Source organism: Chelonoidis abingdonii, chromosome 19, assembly GCF_003597395.2.
Source record: "Chelonoidis abingdonii isolate Lonesome George chromosome 19, CheloAbing_2.0, whole genome shotgun sequence".
NCBI classification, from domain to species: domain Eukaryota; kingdom Metazoa; phylum Chordata; order Testudines; family Testudinidae; genus Chelonoidis; species Chelonoidis abingdonii.
In genome coordinates this window covers 38,875,046-38,895,089 of record NC_133787.1, presented here as the reverse complement: position 1 = coordinate 38,895,089, position 20,044 = coordinate 38,875,046, and the positions used below count along the sequence as shown (strand labels likewise).

General features: G+C 58.2%; 1 protein-coding gene across 3 annotated transcripts in view; it reads left to right on the top strand.

The window, feature by feature from the left end:
- LOC116815698 (piezo type mechanosensitive ion channel component 1 (Er blood group)) overlaps positions 1-20,044 on the top strand; it is a 98,014-nt gene that overhangs the window by 33,945 nt on the left and 44,025 nt on the right. For all 3 annotated transcript variants that reach the window (XM_075073876.1, XM_075073877.1, XM_075073878.1), the window contains exons 2-5: positions 3,218-3,313; positions 12,972-13,094; positions 16,721-16,763; positions 17,353-17,515. In XM_075073876.1, coding sequence (XP_074929977.1) covers positions 3,218-3,313; positions 12,972-13,094; positions 16,721-16,763; positions 17,353-17,515 — 425 coding nt within the window. The remainder of the gene's footprint in view (positions 1-3,217; positions 3,314-12,971; positions 13,095-16,720; positions 16,764-17,352; positions 17,516-20,044) is intronic.

Sequence of the window (20,044 nt, the reverse complement as noted above, 5' to 3'; positions counted from 1 at the left end):
CATTGATTTTTTTATGGTGTTTTTTTTTTTTGTTTTTTTTTGTTTTTTTTTTTGGCTAGACACACAGAGCAATTACCAGACTGCGCATTTTCTGGTAAAAAGGGGAAATCCTGGCAGCCTGAGCCTAGCGTGGGGGAAGGGAGTCTGGCCTGGAACAATTTCTCAGGGGACAATCTCCCCGGTACGAAGCTCTGGCTCGCACGCTTGTCCTCTCGCTTTCTTGAGAGGATTTTTTTTTAAATCCACAGGGCAGTGGCTGCCAGCCACGGTGAGGGGGTGCTGGGTGGTTGTGAATGGAGATTTATCCTGCCCCTGTGTGGTGTGCACCTCCTCTGAGAACATACTGGCTGATTCCACACTGGGGTTGCCGGGAAGGTCTGGGATCTAGTGGTCAAATGGGATGCTCTTCATCAGAGCATTGTCCCTGCTCCCTATGCAGTCTGGACCCTGTTGGCCACCTGAGAATCCCTCCACCATGACCTGTCCTGGCATTGCACAGAGTGTGGGGAGGCCCAGCACTGTCAGTGTAAGTGAGTGGGGGTAGGGAGGGGGAGTTGCTGTCTCTGCAAAGGTTCATGAGAGCCAAAGCCCCAGCAATGAGAGATGAGCAGCAGGTCCCAGAGGCTGAGCCTGCCCAGGGGTGGAAAGCCATACCGGACGGCAAGTGGAAAAACCTGCACAGGGATCTGTTTCTCTTTGGGAGTCCTCCTACCCAGCTCTTTGCACAGGTTAAGCTTCTGGTGTGAAGTGACAGGGAGGCAGGAGGGGCTACATTTTTGGGGAGATACGAAACCCTGGGAACTGGATCACAAAAACGCTGACTCTTGGCTGGTGGCATGGAAGCTGGACTGCGGCTCAGGCCCTGATGTTGCCCTGGGCAGGTGGGATGTCCCCCAGCTCCTGAACGAGGGCCACTGTTCAGCAGCACTGGTGCTATCAGTGATGTCCTGTTTCAGGACAGGGGCTCTGGTGCCACTGAAATTCTCCCCCAGCTACAGAGCTATGGACAAAGGAAATGGCTCTTCTTTTTCCAGATTTCCCCGCCGCGCCCCAGCTCCTGCTCAGGTTGCGACTCATTCTGACCTCTCTCCCACTCCAACAGCCTCACGCTCTCATTGCTGAGTTTGTAGAGCAGCAGGCTTGGGGTGTCCCCTGGGTCTGGGATCCAAAGAATGCCGTGTAAGGTCTCTAATGAGAGCCTGCATCACGCTGGTCCCCGTAATCCCTGCGAGGTGTACAAAGGGATAAGCTGTGAGGAGTTATGTGGATATTCCAAATAGGTCTGTGAGTGGAGGCAGGTCACCAGGTGATCCCCATCCTCCTGGCAGGCAGGGAGACCGGACACTTCTTTGTCTCTGGCTGCTCACATGCAAATGGACACCCAGTCACAGGCTGAGCACATGCTAACCAACAGATTGTGGGGACTGCAGGAAAACCCAAACGTAGCAGGGCTGATCCTGCATAGGAGGCAGGACTGTGAACTTTTGGCACTTTGTCTGGGGTGCAGATGAGCCCCCAATTATCCTTTGTCAAGGGGGGCATGTGTTGCCATGGAAGAAGGGTCTCGGCCACGCTGGTGGAAAAACACTGTGAGAAGGGCTTTGTGGGGAGCAGAGCCTTAGTGGACAAGAGGGTGCTTCCTTAGCTGATTCTGGGCTCTAGCAGGTGTGGTACGATTGTATTTGATCTGTAACGCTTTGCTCCCATATAGCTCTCAGCGCATTTGTCCCGGCTGTCTCTAGAAACAGGCCTCAATGCTGCATGTTAAGCAGAGCTGTGTGCTAAGGCGAACTAGCAGGCCTTTGGGACCAGTAGGCCTGGGGATTCTGGGAGCATCCAGCGGCTCGGGGCTGGACACCGCAGGGGGATGCTCGGAGTCGGCGGGTGACTATCGCTAACCTGTATAGGGGACAGTGGGGGCTGAGAGGCCAGGGCTTGTGTTGCCCATGGCTGGGCAGGTCAGGGAGCTGAGCCCTGGCTGGCAGGCACAGAGAGGCCATCACGCTAAGGCAGTAGCGAGTGGCTCGTGATCCTGGGGAGCAGGGAGCATGGAAATCATGGCAAGGCTGGGAATAGGGGGTGTGTGAGGTGGGGTCCCGCAGAGATTCGTGTTGTGGAGCAAACTAAATGGTGTGAAGAACCAGACTTGGAAACCCAGTGGGGGCAGGGACTTAGAAGGATAAAGCCACCCTCCGCCCCCGCGCTGGAAGGGGTGTCCTGACTGGGGTGGCGCTGGAGCTCTCCGAAGGGGTGGCTGTGTGAGGCCCCTGCTGCTTCCCTCTTCCCCCGCACCTTGAAATGCAGTGTCAGGTGTGCTGGGGGTTGGGCATGGTCTAGTGGCCAGACCACTGAGCTGGGACCCAGGAGCTCTTGGGGTCTACTCCCAGCCCTGATGCTGCTCTTCCTCTTAGGGAGAGTTGGCCTTCGTTAAAATGTGTAAAATGCCGTGTAACTGCTGAACATCATATTAGCCATGTGGCTGCCTGGGAGCTTCATTTCCCCCCCATGCTGCACATCAGGGTGATGGTGCTGCTGGAACTCTGCCTCTGCAGCTCCAGACATACCGGCCTTAGTGCTTCAGCTAAGGGGAGAAGTTCTGTAACCAGTACAGGGGGTATGACACACAGCTGAACAGTTCTGAATCTGTCCAGTACAGGGCAGTAGTGCACATTCCCTATCCAGGTCTTTGCTGGATGTTTTTTGACAGGCTGCTTCTAGTCTACTTCAAAAACTTCCCATATTATGAATCTGCAGACCTAAAGTTTAGCAAATCCCATGCTGTGAAACCCCATGCTGGTGGGTGTCGGGAATGCCCCTGTTTTCCAGGGAGCATTTGGCGGTGAATTCCCCCTTTCGGGGGCAGTGCTGGTGCTCTTGTATGGCGTGGGCGAGCAGCCAGAGGTGGGTTGAGGTCAGAGCCTGGCTGCCTGTGGGCCCCCTCTTCCTTGGGCAGGAGAGGTGGTGGCTGGCAGCTTGTCAGTGCCTTGAGCTGTGGGGGGCTGGGGAGGGTCCCCCAGGAGGAGGTGATCTGGGTTCATGCTTGCCTGACAGTGCAGGCCTTGTGCTGCAACGAGGCCTCGGTTCCTGGGCCGAGTAATGAAGAGCTCTGCTCATGGGGGGATGATTCCCCACAGTGAGTGGGCAGCAGCAGGGGCCATGGGGCATCCTGCCCCAGGCGGCTCAGATCTCTAACCCACCTCCCTTTGCCTCTCCCCAGCTTGTGTGTTCCGGTTCAACGCCCTCTCGCTCGTGTACCTGCTCTACCTGCTGCTGCTGCCATGGTTTCTGGGACCCACTGAACACACTATCAAAGGTAAGGGCCAGGGGCTGCTGCGGCTCTGCCGCAGGCTCCGGGCGTGGCAGGTTTCCCTTTGCCATGCGATCCCTGAAGGCTTGCCCTCTCCCCACCCCCACGCCTGCTCGCCTCGCTCTGTCCTGGCTGATGGTGACTGAGGCTGGGGGACAGAGATGCCAGCTGCAGTCACGGGGAGACTGCTGTGCTTCCAAGGGGCATTGCTCTGGGAGCTAGCGGACTCTGGGGAAGGGCTCCTGGCCTAGTGCCGGAATGAGTTCCTGTTCCAGATACAAGCCGTAAAATCCTTCCTGCCTAGAGCAGCCAGAGCGCAGGCCCCACCCTGAGGAGCATCCCGGGCTTTAGCAGGAACAGTCCCGTCACTCAGCTGCTGTGGTATTCTCCACCCCTGGAAAGCCAGGCTGGAGTTGGGGGAGGCAGTATTGGTCAGCAGTTAGAGCATGAGACTGAATATTAGCAGTCCTGGTTCTGCAGCTAGGGGCACACCCCATCCCAGTGCTGTGCCTCAGCCTTCCCAGCTGTAGAATGGGCGAAAAGGAAACTCTCCCTTTCTCTAATACTCTGTGAGAGGCACTCATGAGAAACATCCTCAGTGCCGTGTATTATAGCAAGTCAGCCTGCCTTGACTGCTCACTTGTCACCTGGCTGCACTCCAGACCCACTGAGAACTTCCTGGCAACAGCAGGCAGAGAACACAGGAACTCCTGCATCCAAAGTTCAGGGCTTTGCCTCTTGAGCGGAAGGAGAATCTCCCTTAGCTGCTAGCAGTATTGAGACTACGGCACACAGCTGAGCAGTTCTGATTCCGTGCAGTAGAGGACAGTAGCACACACATACGCTGTTGATTATGACCTTATTCATCTGTATTCATTCTGCCTCTCTAACTGGGAGTGGGCTAAAGGCCACAAGGCAACTCAGACATGGCTGGGAGATAATCTCCCTGTCTCCTGGACACAGCCCATGTTGCTAGCTTGTCTTTTGGGGCCTGACTGGATCAGACCCCAGGTCCATCTGGTCCAAAGTCCTTTCTCTGACAGCTGCACGCCCCAGAGGCTGCAGAGGGAGGTAGAGGAACTTGGCCATAGGCAGGTGTGGGATAATCTGCCCCCACATTATGTCTCAGTCTGGTCTCTAATAGTTAGCGATTGGCTTAAGCCCTGAAGCAGGAGGCTTAATATCCATGCCAGAATTTTCAGTCTTTGTATAATGGATATTCTAGTTCTCCATAGGAATGTCCATACCTTTTTAAATCATGCTAAACTCTTGGCCTTAGTGACTTCCTGTGGCAGTGAGTTCCACAGTCTAGCTTTGCATGGGGTGAAGAAGTATTTATCTCTGTTGGTTTTGAATTTTCCATCTTTTAATGTCTTCTGGTCCCCTGCTCTCCCCATCCCATAACACAAGGACAAGAAGGTGCCGCTCCCCCTCCCGTTCATTACTTTATGTGCTGCTCTCAGGGTGAATGCTTGCACTTCCAGTACAGGAGGACTGGGTCCTCACTGGCCCAGGGGCTGGTTCTAAAGGAGACCTGGGGCACAGACGCATGTGAATCAGCAGTGACAGGGAAAGGAAATGGAGAAAGCGTGGCTGAGTCCGTGGAGCTCCGAGATAATTCTGTGCTCTAGTTCGGTGCCCAGGCCCTGCGTGTGATGTCCCCACCCTCTTTCTGGAGGAGTGGTTGCTTTGATTGCTGATCCTCGCCATGCTTGAGGGTAGCTGCCACTGCGGCTCAGCAGGCTGCAGTCTCACCTCTGAGTCACAAGGTTGTGGGGTGCAGTCCCACACTAGGCCTTGAGCCTGCTGCCGTGCAGAGCGGGGAGGCTGTTGTGATGCCAGAGGGGAGATCCATTTAAGGACAACTTGTGTTCCACTGGAAGTCAAAGATCCCAAGTTCTGTTGGGGATGATTGTGCTGGCTGTTCTGTCCCTTCCTCAGAGCCCCGAGGTGGGTCTGCGTGTGAGTGCCAGGCAATTGCCTGTGCACCAGCATCGTCCACCCCCCCCAAAAGCGACTGGGACCCCAAGGTTTGGATGCAAAATCCTTCCTGTTTCCCCTCTCGCTGTAGTGCCTGCCATGAACCTCCACGGGCCGACTCCTGCGTGGAGGCCAGGTTGTGGCTTTAAAGCACGGCCCAAGCTGGAGAAGGCAGCAGACGGCATGTGATGACTCAGCCAGGATCCCTCCTTTAAGGTGCCGCGAGCGCTCGCGGCCTGGGAGCTCTGCTCCCCATGCTGGCCCCGTGTGTCGCTGCTGGCTAGCTCGAACAGCTCCTGATTGGAGTTGGAGTTTCAAGGGAGATAGCTGTGTTACAGAGTCACCGGGCGATGCTCTGGAATTGCTCCCCACCAAGCCAGTCAGGACTTTGGGGAGCCTCCTCTCCCTAGGAGCAGACTTGTTCAGGGCAAGAAGCTCACACGTCTTCACCTCCTGGGTCTCTCTTTGGAGCATTCGGCATCCTCTGCCCCTCCGTGCGCTTCCCACAGCGAGCCCACCCAGGTGGGGTCCTGGGGAAGCCACAGGGTCCTGCACCCCCCGCTTCGCAGTCAGATGTGACTCTCAGCCAGCCAGTAAAACAGAGGTTTATTCGATGATAGGAACAGGGTCTAAAACAGAGCTTGTAGATACAGCGAACTGGACCCCTTGGCCGGATCCATTCTTGGGGGCAGTGAGCCAGACCCCTAGGTCTGCACTTCACTCCTCGACCCCAGCCAGCTCCAGACTAAGAACCCCCTCCAGCCCCTCCTCTCTGCTCAGCTCCTTTCCCGGGCCAGGAGGTCACCTGATCCCTTTGTCTCCAACACTTTCAGTTGGCACCTTTGCAGAGAAGGGGCCCAGGCCATCAGTTGCTAGGAGACAGAGTGCCAGGCATTTAGGTGCACTGGCCCCTTCTTCTGCAGCAATCACACACCCTTATCTCACCACCTAGATACTTAAGAACTGCCTAGGGGACACTGAGGCACCAACACAGTATTCAGAGCAAACATTAAGAACATTCCCAGTTTGTCACAAGCTGCACAGCAGCCATGGCTAGATCAGCTTTCGGGGGTGGTGGTGGGCAGCCAGCTGGCTCGGGGTTTGCAGAGCCCGGGGATCGTGAGAACCCGCTGCCGTTTTAGCACTGCGTAGATGGGGTATCTCAGAGTCGCCAGGCAATAATTCCTCTCCCTATGGCTGCTGAGAGCGCACCTGGCATGTGGCATCCAGCTCCGGGACCCGCCGTGCCAGAGAAATGTCAATAAACTGAAGCCAGCTCAGAGAAGAGCCACAAGAATGCTGAAGGGACGGAGGCTCGACTGGGGAGTCCAGCATAAAAAGTCCATCAGTACGTGTCCTTTGGAGGATCCGGCAAGGATTCCGGGGAGAGGAACTGGAATCTAGCTGGGATTAATGGGATTATATGGCATCAAAGGAACAGAGAGCCTGGCTCTCCCGGACAGGACTGTGGAGTAGTGCCCAAGAAAAGAATCGCTTATAAATAGAGGGTTAAATCACTGCAGGCTGCCTGCCAGAAGGGCCCTGCCTTAGCCCCAGGGACAGCCAAGGTGACCCACCACGGCTCTTTGTACCATCTCTAATCTCCGGGACCCCTGGCTGCTGCTCTGGAGAACAGGGGGTGTCAATGTGTCCGTGAGGAGTCCTGGCTCTTCGAGCTGGCGAATTGATGGAGAGGGGCGACTCGCTCATGCAGCACTCGGGGTGTAACCGGCCTCAGCACTGACACATCTGCACCCGGCGCCTTGTTCTCCGCCTGCCAGGAGCAGGATTAGAGAAGAGGCCTGAACCCCGTCTGCACTCCTGCCCACACTGGCCTGCACCACCAGGGAATTATGGATCCTTCTTTCTCTAGTGTCAGCCCTAGCCTGCCCTCACTGTCTTGCACCCCTCCCAGGGTCCTGCTCGGAGCTGCGACCCCAGCCGAATGGCTTTCCAGGTCTGCCTGTGTGAACAGCCCCCTTGTCATGTGCCTGGTGAGATGTGCCACGGTGCAGCATTGGCACCAGGATCTGCCAAAGACCAGTTAGCCTCTTGGCCGGTGGGTGTGGGAGCTTTGTCTGCTCTGCCGGGAGGGGTGCTGAGGAAGACTGGACTCAGATATTTGACATGCAGAGGGGAGGAGGGGTAATCGAGACCCAGACTCCATGAGCCCTGGGGAATGAAGCAACAGGAGTGTGGTGCCCCCTAGGGAGGGGCCTGGAGCGCCATGGCCACATGGGGGTGGGACCCCAGCTGCTGGCTGAGCAGGGTGGGTAGCTCCTAGGCTGAGAGTCCTGGGTTTCTCGGTCGGTGGGGGTTATTTTTAGGGCAAGGGGGGCGTGAACTGTTCTAAAGTGGGCACCTTCTCTCCTTCCTCTGTGGTTTCCCCCAGGCTGGGCAGCTTGGGGACTCTAGTCTCCTAGTGGTTCCCGGGCGGTAGTGCCGCTGTAATTATAGCCCGGCCTTGCTATGAATAGGCCTCTTGCTATGAAATGGCCGGTTCCAAACACCAGGCTTATTAACCAGAAACCTCAGAGCCGGGCTGCGTCCATCCAGCAGGGAGGGGGATGCTGTGAGCCAGCCCCCTGCCTCGCCGTGCTCTCTGCTGGAGCAGAGGGGCGTGCGGGGGGATAGGGGCTGCCCAGCACTTCTGCAGGAGCCACATAGATCAGCTGTTCAGCATCTCCTGGGGGCTGGCTATGGCTGGGCTGGTGGGAGCTGCTGGGGGTCTCCGGTGCAGGGAGACCACCACAGGTGGGCAGGCAGTGCCTCCCACAGGGGGAGAGGTTGGCACATGGCTTTGGGGCGATGCAGCGGGCAGGGCTTTGTGGCGAGCGGGGCGCCCCTCCTCTGAGTGCTCGTGCAGTTGGCACCAGGGCCACCCTGCTGCCGGAGCCCTTCTGGATCAGGCCCCCCACCCCCTGCAACAATTAAAAGATCCATAATCCGAACTGGCCTCCCTCGTGTGTCACCACTAAAAGCTTCTGCCCTTGAATATTTCATGGGCTTTTGTGCCATCTGAACCCGGCTTTCTCCAGCGAGCCGCAGAACAGACTTAAAGTAAAGGATCATCATCACTGAGTGAGACTTTGGATGGGCCAGTTCTCCCTCCCCTCCTAGGATCTCTCTTTCCAGCTGGGAGAGGAAAATGTGATCTCCCCTCCCCCCCCGTTTGGCACCCTTGGATTGATGAGGCGTGGGTGAGTGCAGGGGGCTTAGCAGCATCTGGTGGAAGATTTGACTAGGATTATTATTGGGGGAGGGTGGGGGTGAAGTTATTGGCTCACCTTGTAGCTTGCGATTGGAAAATTCCAGGCTGGCTTGAGCCAGGGCCGCAGCCTGCGGTGAACAGGGATGGGGAGAGGAGCCGTCCCTGGCAGGCCAGGGGAGCCCAGCTGGGTTTCATTTCTGCAGGCCCCAGGCAGGGATCCTTGGACAGCTCCTCTTTGTCAGGGCCGGCTGGGCCCAGGGGTTTCCTTTAAGCAAGAGAGGAGGTCCTTGAGATTGCCAACCAGGGGGGCAGTTGGGGTGGTTTCACCCCAGGGATTCGCGCCTCCCCCCCGACCGGGACCCACCAGCTTGTTTCCAGTGGGACCCCAGGCACTGGGTGGTGACTGCCGCACCCTGCAGGATTGGCACTGGCTGTGCAGAGGTATAAGGCTCCATATCCCAGTGCCCGTCCCCTTCGCCAGCGGCTGTCCCAGATAGGACGCCTGCAGTTGGGGGGCTTGTGTCAAAGCAGCGAGGCGGAGGGAAGGGATTTGTACCTAAACCTTCCTGCTCTTGATGGAATCAATGGGGCTGCCCCACACGGGACAGCATGAGCGGGGCAATGTTCCTCATTCACTTCCAAACGTCCCTTTGTGCTGAGAGCAGAGAGGAAAAGCCCAGTACTGGGGACTCAGCCCAGCATCTAATCTCCAGCCTCTCCCCCTGCTCCCAGCGTACAGTCTGGTCATGGACTGGTGGATTTTTGCTTTCTTTTAGTGGTTGGGTGTCTCATTTATCGGTGTGGGACCACACACACACAGACACACACACACACACAGACACACACGCACCACACACACATCACACACTCTCTCTCTCTCTCTCTCTCTCCCCCCCCCCCCCCCCCCCCCCCCAGAGTGCTGGCTCTGTGAGCTGGAGCTGGGATGTGGAAGAGAAGGCAGTGGCTGGCAGGAATGGGAGAATATCCCCCCTGCACCCCGTTCTATCTAGGCTGTTCGGGCACTGGCTCATGCTGCTGGTCTGAAGTACTTGCAGGTCCCCTCTTCAAGTGAAGGCTCAGTTGCAGCATGGTTGGGAGAAGATGAGACAGGCCCCCCGCCCCCACAGGAGAGACCCTCTGAAGGGCTGTTCCCTAGTTCCCTAGCACGAGCGTCTGACTGAGTTCCCACAGGGGAGCCTGAGGTTCCTGCGGGAGGTGGGAGGGGTTCTCCCTCAAGCCATCCTCTCTGCAGGCTGGGTCCTGCTATGTGCCGTGCCCCCTGCCCCGGTCCAGGAGGGCACAACACCACGCTAACATCAAGCACGTGTCTAAGCTTTGCTGCACTGGGCTGGAGCGCTCAGCCCCGTGCAGGATCGAGCCCTCACGGCTGGTGCTCTGTATGAAGTGGTGTGGCTGTGAGCCACTGGCTAAAGATCTGACCTGAGAATTACACAATCTCGCTCTGGCTGTTGAATGCCCAAAGCTCATGGGGCCTCGGGGTTTGGCTTGGGCCCGGGCCTGTCTCTAAGCTGGAGCAGAACCAAAGGCAGGTCCAGTTTCATCTCAGATGTAAGCTGATCACTTTGGACAGCCCCCATTGCCCTGGCTGGCTGGGGCTGCCATGCCCTGCACAGGGGTGTGTGTGGGGTACCACCATCCCATCCTGCCCGAGGGCTGGTGCTCTCGAGTGGGGTGTGGGGCAGGAGCTGTTTCTCTGAGCTGTTTGCTTTGTGAGAATGTATCTGACTCCTCCAACATTGCAGCTGGACAGGGCTGGCTGTGTGTGCAAACCCGAGCGATCCTTCCCTAGGCGGAGCTTTGCTGGTGGACAAAGGCTGTGAAAGAGCGTACACAGTAATAAAGTCCTTCCTGGGCCGATGAAGTGGGTGTGGGAACTGTCAGCTGCCTGTGTGTGTGTGTGAGAGAGAGAGAGAGAGACTCGGCCTGTCACATGGTGTCCCATCAGTTAATGTAGGAGCTTGGGGAGGAAGCGGGGATCTGCATGACACCCCCAGAGATCTGGGGTTCATTCCCCTCTTGGTTTCCCATGGCAGGGGCTCCCATTCCCCTCTTGTGTGGATTCAGCCACTTGCAGAGTGGGGGTTAGTGTTGAGCCATCCTGGAGCTGTAAGGGTCTCAGTTAGGTCTCAGGCCTCTAGTCGGCCCTTGTCTATGGGCAGGATGTGTCCCGCTCCCTGCTGACCAGGGGGGCTCCTGCCATGCCCTGTGCTATACCCAGCAAGCCTGTCTGCCTAGCAGCCAGCCTCTGCGCTCTGCTTTCTCTAGTGCCAGCAGTTACCGCTCAGCTCTTTCTAAGCTTGTAACAATAAAGGTTCCCGTGCGCAGGCCAGAGGTCACCCATGAGCCTTCCGGAGCCCTAGCAGGCCCAAGTCCTTCCAGCCCTTCCCCCTGGGTTGGGGCCTCCATGGACAGAAGGCCTGGTCTGTTCGCCGGCCCAGAAGGAAGGGCCTGAGTCAGTCCAAGCTCATCCTTTTACACCAAAAACCCTTTCTTTGTGTCCAAGTCTCTGGAAAACCCAGTCTGACCCAGTCTATGAAACCTCTCTGGCAGGGCTGGTGCAAGGACGTTTTGCACCCTAGGCGAAACTTCCACCTTGTGCCCCTGTCCTGAGGCACCCACCCCCGCAGCAGCTCCCTCCCTCCACCCTGAGGCGCCCCCCTTGTGGCAGCTCCCCACCCCCCAATCAGCTTAGTAGCCGCAAGCCTGGGAGGTGGGAGAAGTGAAGCAGCCACGGCGTGCTCAGGGAGGAGACAGGTCAGGGGTGAGCTGGGGCAGGGAGTTCCCCTACATGCCGCCCCCCTCCCCACTTACTAGCTGCAGGCAGCCCTCCCCACACTCCCCTGCCCCAGCTCCCTCCACCTAAATGCCGGTGGCGACTGGGGCGGCCGAAGATCTGGCCACCACGGTCGCTGCCGAAGAAAATGGCGCCCCTGCGAATCCCAGTGCTCTAGGTGACCACCTAGGTCGCCTAAATGGTTGCACCGGCCCTGCTCGCTGGGGGGTTCCTCTCTAGAGCTGGCTAGTGCCAGTGACTCACTTTAATCACCCCTCGTTGTTCTGAGTCCCTGGAGGAGCTGTGGTCCCCCTCCCTGGGGCAGAGCACAGCCCTGCAGGAGCCATTCGGAGATTTGATTCAGTGGCCCCAAAGATACTGCCTGGGGCTGCAATATCAGTGTGCACCAGGCAGACTGCGCTGGCGTTAACGGGCACGTGAGGGCTTGATCTCAGCCCACCAAAGGCCTTCAGGTGCCAGCATCTAACCCACACTCCGTGGGGAGGCCTGGGCGCTGGTGCTGCTCTTGACATGGTCTGGGCTACCCTGCGCTAAGGCAGAGGGGCTGGCTGGCTCTGTGACAGCCCCACACACGTCTTCCCATGGCCCGGCAGACTGCGCCAGCTGCGTTCCCCATCCTGCTAGTGAGGAGAAGGTTAGCTGAATCTGTGCTCCCGTGGGAATCCCTCCCAGAAAGGACGTTTTGTTTCCCACCTTCTCCTTCAGTGGGTCTGTGTTTAAATGGGCGCCCGGGGGCCTGATTCTGGGCTGAGTGTGACTTTGCTAGACTTGCCTTGGAGGAATCCGTTGTCGATAACTGGAGGCAGCTAGCACCTTTGCAGGGCTGGGGTGGACGCTCTTCCGCCTGTTTGTTTCCTTGGAGTTTACCCTAGGCTGGTCCCTACAGGAAGTCATAAGCCCTCCCCGCAGCATGCAGGGTACCACATTCCTGGGTCAACCAACCTTGGGAGGTTTGGAGGCTCAGCCAGAAATGTTCAGAGGCTGCTTCTCCCAACCCCTTGGGTATGAGGACAGACACAGGGACCCAGCTTGCAGAGGACAGGGTGGGCTGTGTGCTCTGACTGTGGCCCCTGGCGGTCAGTTTGAGGAGTGCCAGGTGGATGGGGGTTGAGAGACCCCAGACTAGGTGCTCTGGGTACAGAAGCTTGGTGTGCTTTGCTCCCAATCTGTGATGCTGGGAAGGGAATGTGTGCTGGGGAGCAGTGCACCAGCCACAGCTGGGGCTGGCCAGGATGCTGGCGTCCGAGCATGCTGCTGGAAGGCGGGAATAACTTAGCCACCTCCGGCGCAGTGCAAACACGGTTAGAGCGTGGCATGCGCTGAGACCCTCCAGCGCTGAGCCAGGGGCAGGCCTGCATTTGCACAGCAGTGGGTCAGGTGCCCTGTACGCAGCTAGTGGAGTGTTTGTGGGAGATGCAGTCATTCTCTGGCACTGGAAACATCACCCACATTGTGGGGTGTAGTGGTTAGAGCAGGGGGGACTGGCGTTCTCATCCCAACTCTGCCACTGTCTTGGTGCAGAGCCTTGGGCAAGTCACCCAGCTTCTCTCTCGCCCTCTCTGTAAAACAAAGATGCTGGCCGCAGCGTAAAAAGCATTGGCTGGGAGGGGAGCAAGGAGGATGAGTTAATAAAGAGGGGGGTTATTTTTGTCTTCTAGGGCACACAGGCCGTCTTCTCCAAGCTCTCCTGGGAACCAGCATCCTTTTCCTTACTGCCCACTTGGTCTTCCAGATATGCCTGTACACTGTGCCGGATCTGAGTCAGCTGCTGGGACAGAACTGTGAGTACTGAGCCCTCCATGTGGCTCTGCTGGGGCTTCTTCAGTGCAGAGCAGTAAGCTCCTCCCCTGGCTCAGTCGCATTCAGTCCCAGCCCCATTACTGGGCCCATTTCTCCCATCACTGCTAGACTGATCTGAGAACCAATCTGTTCCATCTGGGCTTTGGCAGGGACACGCTCAGTGCCTTTCCCAGGCCTGAAGAAGAGCTTGAACGCGTGTCTGTTTCACCAGCAGAGGTTGGGCCAAAACACGATATTACCTGCCCCACCTTGTGCACATCACTGTAGTTACTTGTGAAATATTCCAGGCAGGTGTTGATATCTGAGCTGTCGAGATCCCAGCTGCACTGCATGGGCATCTGCTCAGCATGGACTGACCAAGGGTGCATTTGGTGGGCAGGGTGACTCTTCCCCAGTCTGGGTCAGGAATCGGCAGGGGATTCCCTCTATGATTGTCAAGACCCATCTCCCACCCCCACCTCCCCATTCCGGAGGCACATGTAAATATTTGTTGCATCTCAGTGGTAGCTCGTGGATTGATTCTATTTTGCCCCATTTTTATCCCAAGCCCCCTGCTCTTCTCTACCTGCCTTGCAAAATGCCCCTTGGCTCCGTCCTGCTGCCCAACGCGAGCTTTCCCAAAGTGCTGGCACTTTGCTTTCAGAGGTTACTTGCATGCACTTGGCGAACAGCATCCCCGGCTGGGCACAGGCTGGCCGAGGGGAGCAGGGCAGGTGTGTGCCTCTGCCCTCCAGCCCCTGCAGGTCTGTCCGCACTGGATTCTCTCTTGGCCTGTGGACACGAAGTCTGTTTGGTCTCTGGGGGCAGGGGGGTCTGGCAAGTGCCTTTCCTCTTCTCCTCTGAGCGGAATTGGAGGCAGTAGGAAATTGTTTCCCTTATGGAAAGCCAGGCTTGGCTTCCGCCGCTTGCTCTTCCCCTCCCCCTGGAACAGCCTGGCCGGTGAGTGTTGCATACAGTACACACCAGTGAACCACTCCACAGCAAGCCAGTGGAAGAAATGTCCCTCTGCTCCCAAACTTCCTCCTTTCCCAGCGCAGTGCTCCCTGCAGCCAGTGCCCCACTCTGGGCCCTCCTTCCCCAGACCCTACAGATCTTCCTCCCCAGAGCAGCAGGGGGTAGAGGGAGCAATGGGAGAGGGAGTGTGCAGCCACGTCTGTCCCCGTAACCACCTTCTCCTGGGCCTCGTCTCTGTGTATCTCCTTTGCAATCCACCCGGAATATAGGTGTCCGCTGGGCGTCACCAGACAGTGCCTGGCCAATCCGATTGCTTGGCTCCCTGAACTGCAAGGTGAAGGAGACATACCTACCCTCTGGCCTGTTCTGTTCCAGCCCCGAGTTGGGGTGAGGGGCTTGGGTCAGCTGAGCTGGGACTGTCTGGTGCCCCATTTTGGTCTGGCCCAGCCAGCAGATGGCTCCTGTGCTCCCAGCTCATCCTGTTCTATTCATTTAGATGGATAGTATGGGCCAAAGGTTAACATAACCCACGGTGTCCTCCATCAAAGCGTGTCAAACAAGGGGAGGTGTACAGAGCCCTCAGCCTGCTCCGCCCTGGGGCAGATGCCATCTGACCTTTTGTGAAAGACACAGCAAGCGGGAGACACTGGTCAAGCCTTGGGAACGTGACATCAGAACTAAGGCTTTCACGTCCGCCTCGTCCCTGGCTCTTGAGTTGGCGGGTGTTTTTAGAAGGCGAAAGCCCCTGGTGTGCCAGCCCCTTGGGGGCACTCTTAGAGGTCCTGCTGGGCCAGGGAGAAGTTCGCTGCGACGCACTGGAGATGTCACTGTTGCTGCTGCCATGGAAGCCTGGTCCGTTAGATGGCCGGACAGTCAGAGGGACGCTGGGACAGATGGCACATACGCGCCAGGCTGTGCCGCACAGGGCTGCGGGAAGGAGACACTGTGGAGGTGGGGGGGATCTCCCCTCAGCCCCTGCCGTGGAGCGGCTCCCCACACCTGCTGACCCATTAGACGAGCTCGCTAAGCCGCTGCAGAGCGGGTGGCGTCTAAGCTCTCGGCAGCCCTGCTGGCGCTTGCTCCAGTTCTTGGCACCCGGCCCTTCTCGTGCTTCCAGTCCTGATCAGGGAGAAGGGCTTTGTTGGCAGCGTCCCCCCAAGCAGTACCATATCCCCATGTGCTGTGTATGTTGCTGGAGCCAGCAGCAGGCTGGGGCCAGGACTGTGGGGGGCTCTTTGCTATTCAAGGGGATCCATCTGTGCCCCCCCCTCCCCCCGGTATTGTCAGACATATCATTGCCCCATAGTCAGGGGTCCCAGCCGGTCGGGCTCTGCTCCCAGCCAGGGCGCTCTGCAAGGAAAGATGCACTCAGCCGTGCACTGCACGGCAATAGGGATACAGGCTCCCTGCATGACGGGGGCATGTTGTGAATGCGTGAGGCAGAATTCAAAGGTCCCCGTTAATCCTTCATGGGTCAAGTGTGGCTGGGACCCCATGTGCCCTATGGGGGATCCACTCCAGCTGCAGGGCTAAGAATGAGAGGGCAACCCTAGAGTCAGGGCCAGTGCAAGGATGTTTCGCGCCCTAGGCAAAACTTCCACCTTGCGCCCTCCCCCTCTGCCCCAAGGCCCCCTCCTGCGGCAGTTCACCCCTTCCACCTGCCCTGAGGCATCCCCCTTGCAGCAGCTTCCCACCCTCCCCCCTGAGGCACCTCCACTCTCGCCCCAGCTCACTCCTGCTCCCCGCAAGAGCACGAGCACCTCGAGCACGCCGTCGCTGCTTCACTTCTCTCACCTTCCAGGCTTGCAGCACCTAAGCTGATTGAAGAAGATCCAGCCGCCGCAGTCGCTGGCGAAGAAAATGGCGCCCCCCAAATGCCAGCACTCTAAGTGACCGCCTAGGTCGCCTAAATGGTTGCACTGGCCCTGCCTAGAGTCCTGACCCACTTGGGGTTACGGCAGCCCCCCCAGAGCAGGGCTGGGAACCCCGGTGTCCGGCTCCAGTTCCATCCTTGCTAATTGCACTTTGCTTCCTAAATTCCCCTGCGGTTTCAGCTAGATTGAAGATTCTTCTTATCCTCTCCTGAACAGATACTGTGAAGCTGTTAGACGGCTGCTCCGTTCCACCTCGGAGGTGGTCGCACTTCAGCGGTGGGCAAAGCGATCCCATGGCCAGTCTGTATAGAGCTCTCAGCTCTTTGGAATTTGCTGTATAAATGTGAGATCTTGAGGGCTGAGCCTGGCGTTTCTATGGGCAAAGCGGAGCGTATAGCATTGGCTCTGACCGTAATTGGGTGTGCAAACACCAGGGGGCAGAAATAGCCATCCGACTGGTCCCTCCCACGTGCTCTTGCAGTAATTTTGCACAGATGTGTGCATGCTGTTTTGCACACTTGGGTCTGGTGATCCAGGCCTGCACTAACCACACCGTTACGTGAGGTGAAACATTCTAGTTCTGAGCCATTTGCCTAGCGAGGGTCAAGTAGGGGCCACCTACTGTGTATCAGGCTCTGCTGGCCCTGCGCCTTGTCTCTTCCGCTCCCCTGCTCAGACACTGTCCATCTGCTGCTGCCGGACTCAGCAATGTGCTGGCATCTGTGTCCATTCCCAGTGGGTTTGCCAGGCTAACTCCCTCTTTGTTTGCTCCCCCACAGGCAGCACGTGGGAAACACTTGCCCGTCACATTGGGGTCACCAGGTAAGGGGCAGATCTCTGCGTCGTGGCGCTTGGGCAGTGATGGATTTCTCAGACGTGGCCCCACGCACGCTCCTCTGGGGCGGGCCCCCCATAGGGAGCCAAGCCACTGCTGTGATTGGGCGTTGGCTGGGTGGTCACTGGGGCCATCGAGTGTCATGCTGCAGCCCATGAACTGATGGCTGGGGGGAGGCTCGGAAGGCAGGCCCCCACGATTGGGCCTTACGCCTTCCTCAGAAGCATCTGTGTGCTCCAGTATGCTGCTGCAGTGACTCTTGGCATTTGCTGCAGCGCTGGCAGAGGGCTCAGGCAGAGCTGGCGTAGGCTCCGGTTAGAGCTGTCTCCACGTCCCAGCTTACAGCCCAGCCTGGCGGAGGGACTCACTCGCCCAAGGCAGAGCCAGAGGGAGCTATGGGGTGGCCAGCCGGAGCACATGGCAGGGCATGTTGCTCCCTGATGTTCTGTTCCCACATCTGTGGCTGAACCATGTGGGTCTCCCCCAGCCACTCCCACTGGCTTCTGCCTGTGGATCTCACACTGCACGAGGGGCTGACCTGTTGTAGGTGCGTGTTTAACTCTCCCTCCCTCGCAGGCTGGACCTAAACGACATCCCCAACTCTGTGCGCCTGGTGGCTCCCGACCTGGGGATCCTGCTGGTCTCTGCCGTCTGCCTGGGCCTGGGCCGCCGCCTCGTGCCCAAGGACAGCGCAGCAGCACGTGTCCGGAGACTGCAGTCGCTCGAGCCCCTTGAACAGGTGAGATGCTGCAGCTGGCACCGGCTTCTCCATGAGCTGAGATGGCTGGTCTCCAAAAAGACAGGTGCCAGGCCAGCCATGGGTTAGAGCCATCAGGCTTTTCCGCCCCGGGTTTCTGCCAGCCCCTCCCGTGGGCAGAGTACTTCCCCAGGCCCTTGTCCAGACTGGCTCTCAGTGTTTCAGCTGATGGGGTTTCTTCCAAACCAGACACACACAGACAACCCCCCCGGCTTCGGGGAGCCGTCCTGTGCAGGGCATGGACTCAGGAATGACACCCCCCTGCCCCATTAGAGTCTGGACTTCAGCAGAACCATTCAACGGCCACTGGGATCTCCCGAGCTCCAGCCATGGCCTTGACTTGTGTCTGCTGCGTCGATCTGTGTGGAGGGAGATGGGCTCTCAGCACAGCCTGGCCAGACCTGCCCCAGGATAATGTGCACTGAGTCCCCAGCTGGTGTGTGTTTCCTTTCCTTGCCAGCCACAGCCCTGCACTCTCCAGAGCCCCAGCCAAGCTAACAGGCTGGAGTCACTCGGATACGGGATTGTCCTTCTTGTGCAGAGCAGTTCTGCCCTGTTAAACAGAGGCACTGGCCACCTCCAGCGGTGGCTGCCTGGCACTAGGGCTTGGCTACATTTGAAACGCTGAAACGGCACAGCTGCAGCTGCGGGGGCCTCCCTCCCCGAGAGGCGGTAGCCAGGTGGACGGAAGATTTCTTCCATCGACCTAGCACGGTCTATTCCAGGGATTAGGTCGACTTGACGACACTGCTGTGGGGGGTGGATTTTTCACACCCCCCAGTGACGGGGCAACCTCCCTGTTTATTATCGGGGGAAAGTGAACCTTGTTCATACGTGAGGCTTCCTTCTGCCGTGCCTGCGTACATGAGCTCAGTGGGCCTGGCACGTGCACTACAGAGCCCGGAGAGCCCTTGGGATGGAAGGTGTTGGAGAGCTGGAAAATTATGTATTTATTGTACCGTCCTGGCCCTTTAAAATCCGCCTCGTACGGGGTGAATCCCATTGGCTGACACTGAGCTCCTGGGAGAGAGACCTGAGGAGGAGTTCAAAGGGCTAGGTCTGTCTCCAGCCTCTCTGCAGCCAGCCCACCGCTTAGCACAGGAGCTGGCCGAGCTGAGCTGCCTCCTGGGCATTATTCAGCTTTGCAAATTGCTGCCGCTGGAGCCAGTTGGGAGCCTGGGAAGCTTGGCCTGGCCAAGGAAGCCCCAGAGACCACTTGTGGAACAGATGTGCTAATGGGATTAGCCAGGACCAGTGAACCTGTGCCCCTGGGGTAGCAGTCTGGCAGCGCTGCCTCCTGGGGGAATCATTCACTCCCTTGCAGCTAATTATGGTGCAGATCCTTCAGCCTCATGCTGGGCCTATCTCTGCCCCAGAGCTAGTGGCGAGAGATTGGCCTGTTTCCACCTGCGCCAGATGCCTGCTGCGTGGCTGGCCTTGCAAACCCTCTCCGAATGAAGGGCTCTTCAGCTCTGGGGCCTGGGGGGGGCCCATCCCTGGGACGGGGCAAGGTGTAGTCTCCTAACGGGGGACACGACTGCCCTGGATCTCCGCTGCGAACTGACCCATTGACCCCTTCCCCTCGGAGTCCCCCCTGGTGGCTTGGGCAGGGTCGCTAACCACTGGTGCCATTGGATGCCGTAGTCTGGCCGTGTGCTAATAAAAGGCCTCGTGAAGAACACGGCCAGCCCGCAGGGTCGCCAGGAGGGAGGCAGCCCAGTCCAGTGAATGGGGTCTGGGGCTGTGGGGCCAGAGAGCAGGATTCTATTTCTAGCTCCACCGCTACCTCTGTCATCTGACTTAGGGCAAATTGTGGCCCGTTCCTGTGCCTGAGTTTCCCTCTCTAGAAGAGGAGGCTCAGTCACCCCTTGTTCCCAGTGGATTTGGGAGGGAATTGCCCCACCCCTCCCGCCCCGGGGCACATTTCTGGGAATGGGGCATGAGCTGGGGTTAAAGCAGAGAACTAGAAACTGAGGAGCTCTTCCATTCCCAGCTCTGGCATTGCTGTACTGCCGCCGTGAGCCAGGCCCTACCTGCCCAGTGCCTCAGTTTCCTCATTGGTTTGTAAAGTGCCTCAGGCAGACGGACGGCTCTAAAAGGGCAGAGGGTTCTGATTCCCTCGGCCTGACTGAGTGGGGTCAGCTGGGCCCTTCCCCCACAACTGACGCCCTGCGACTGCAGGGGGAGGAAGCCCCCAGACGTGGGTGGGGGTCGGTTCCTCCCATCACCTGCACTCCCAGCTCAGTGCCACTGTCTTTTGTCCCGCCTGCAAATCGCCCAAGGGCCCGTCTGTGCACTGGAACGGGCAGGCTCCTCTCGGTCGATTCTCTAGCGGATTTTTGTGGCAAACCACATCAAGGGCCCAAGGCAGGGGCCGGCCCCACCCGACTTTCCCTTCTCGGGCACCACAAAGACTCTCCTGAAGGAGGAGACCATCACCCCAGGCTGATCCTCGCAGAGCCGTCCACAAGCTGCTCCATGCCTGACTCACCCAAGCCCCCTCAGCATGGC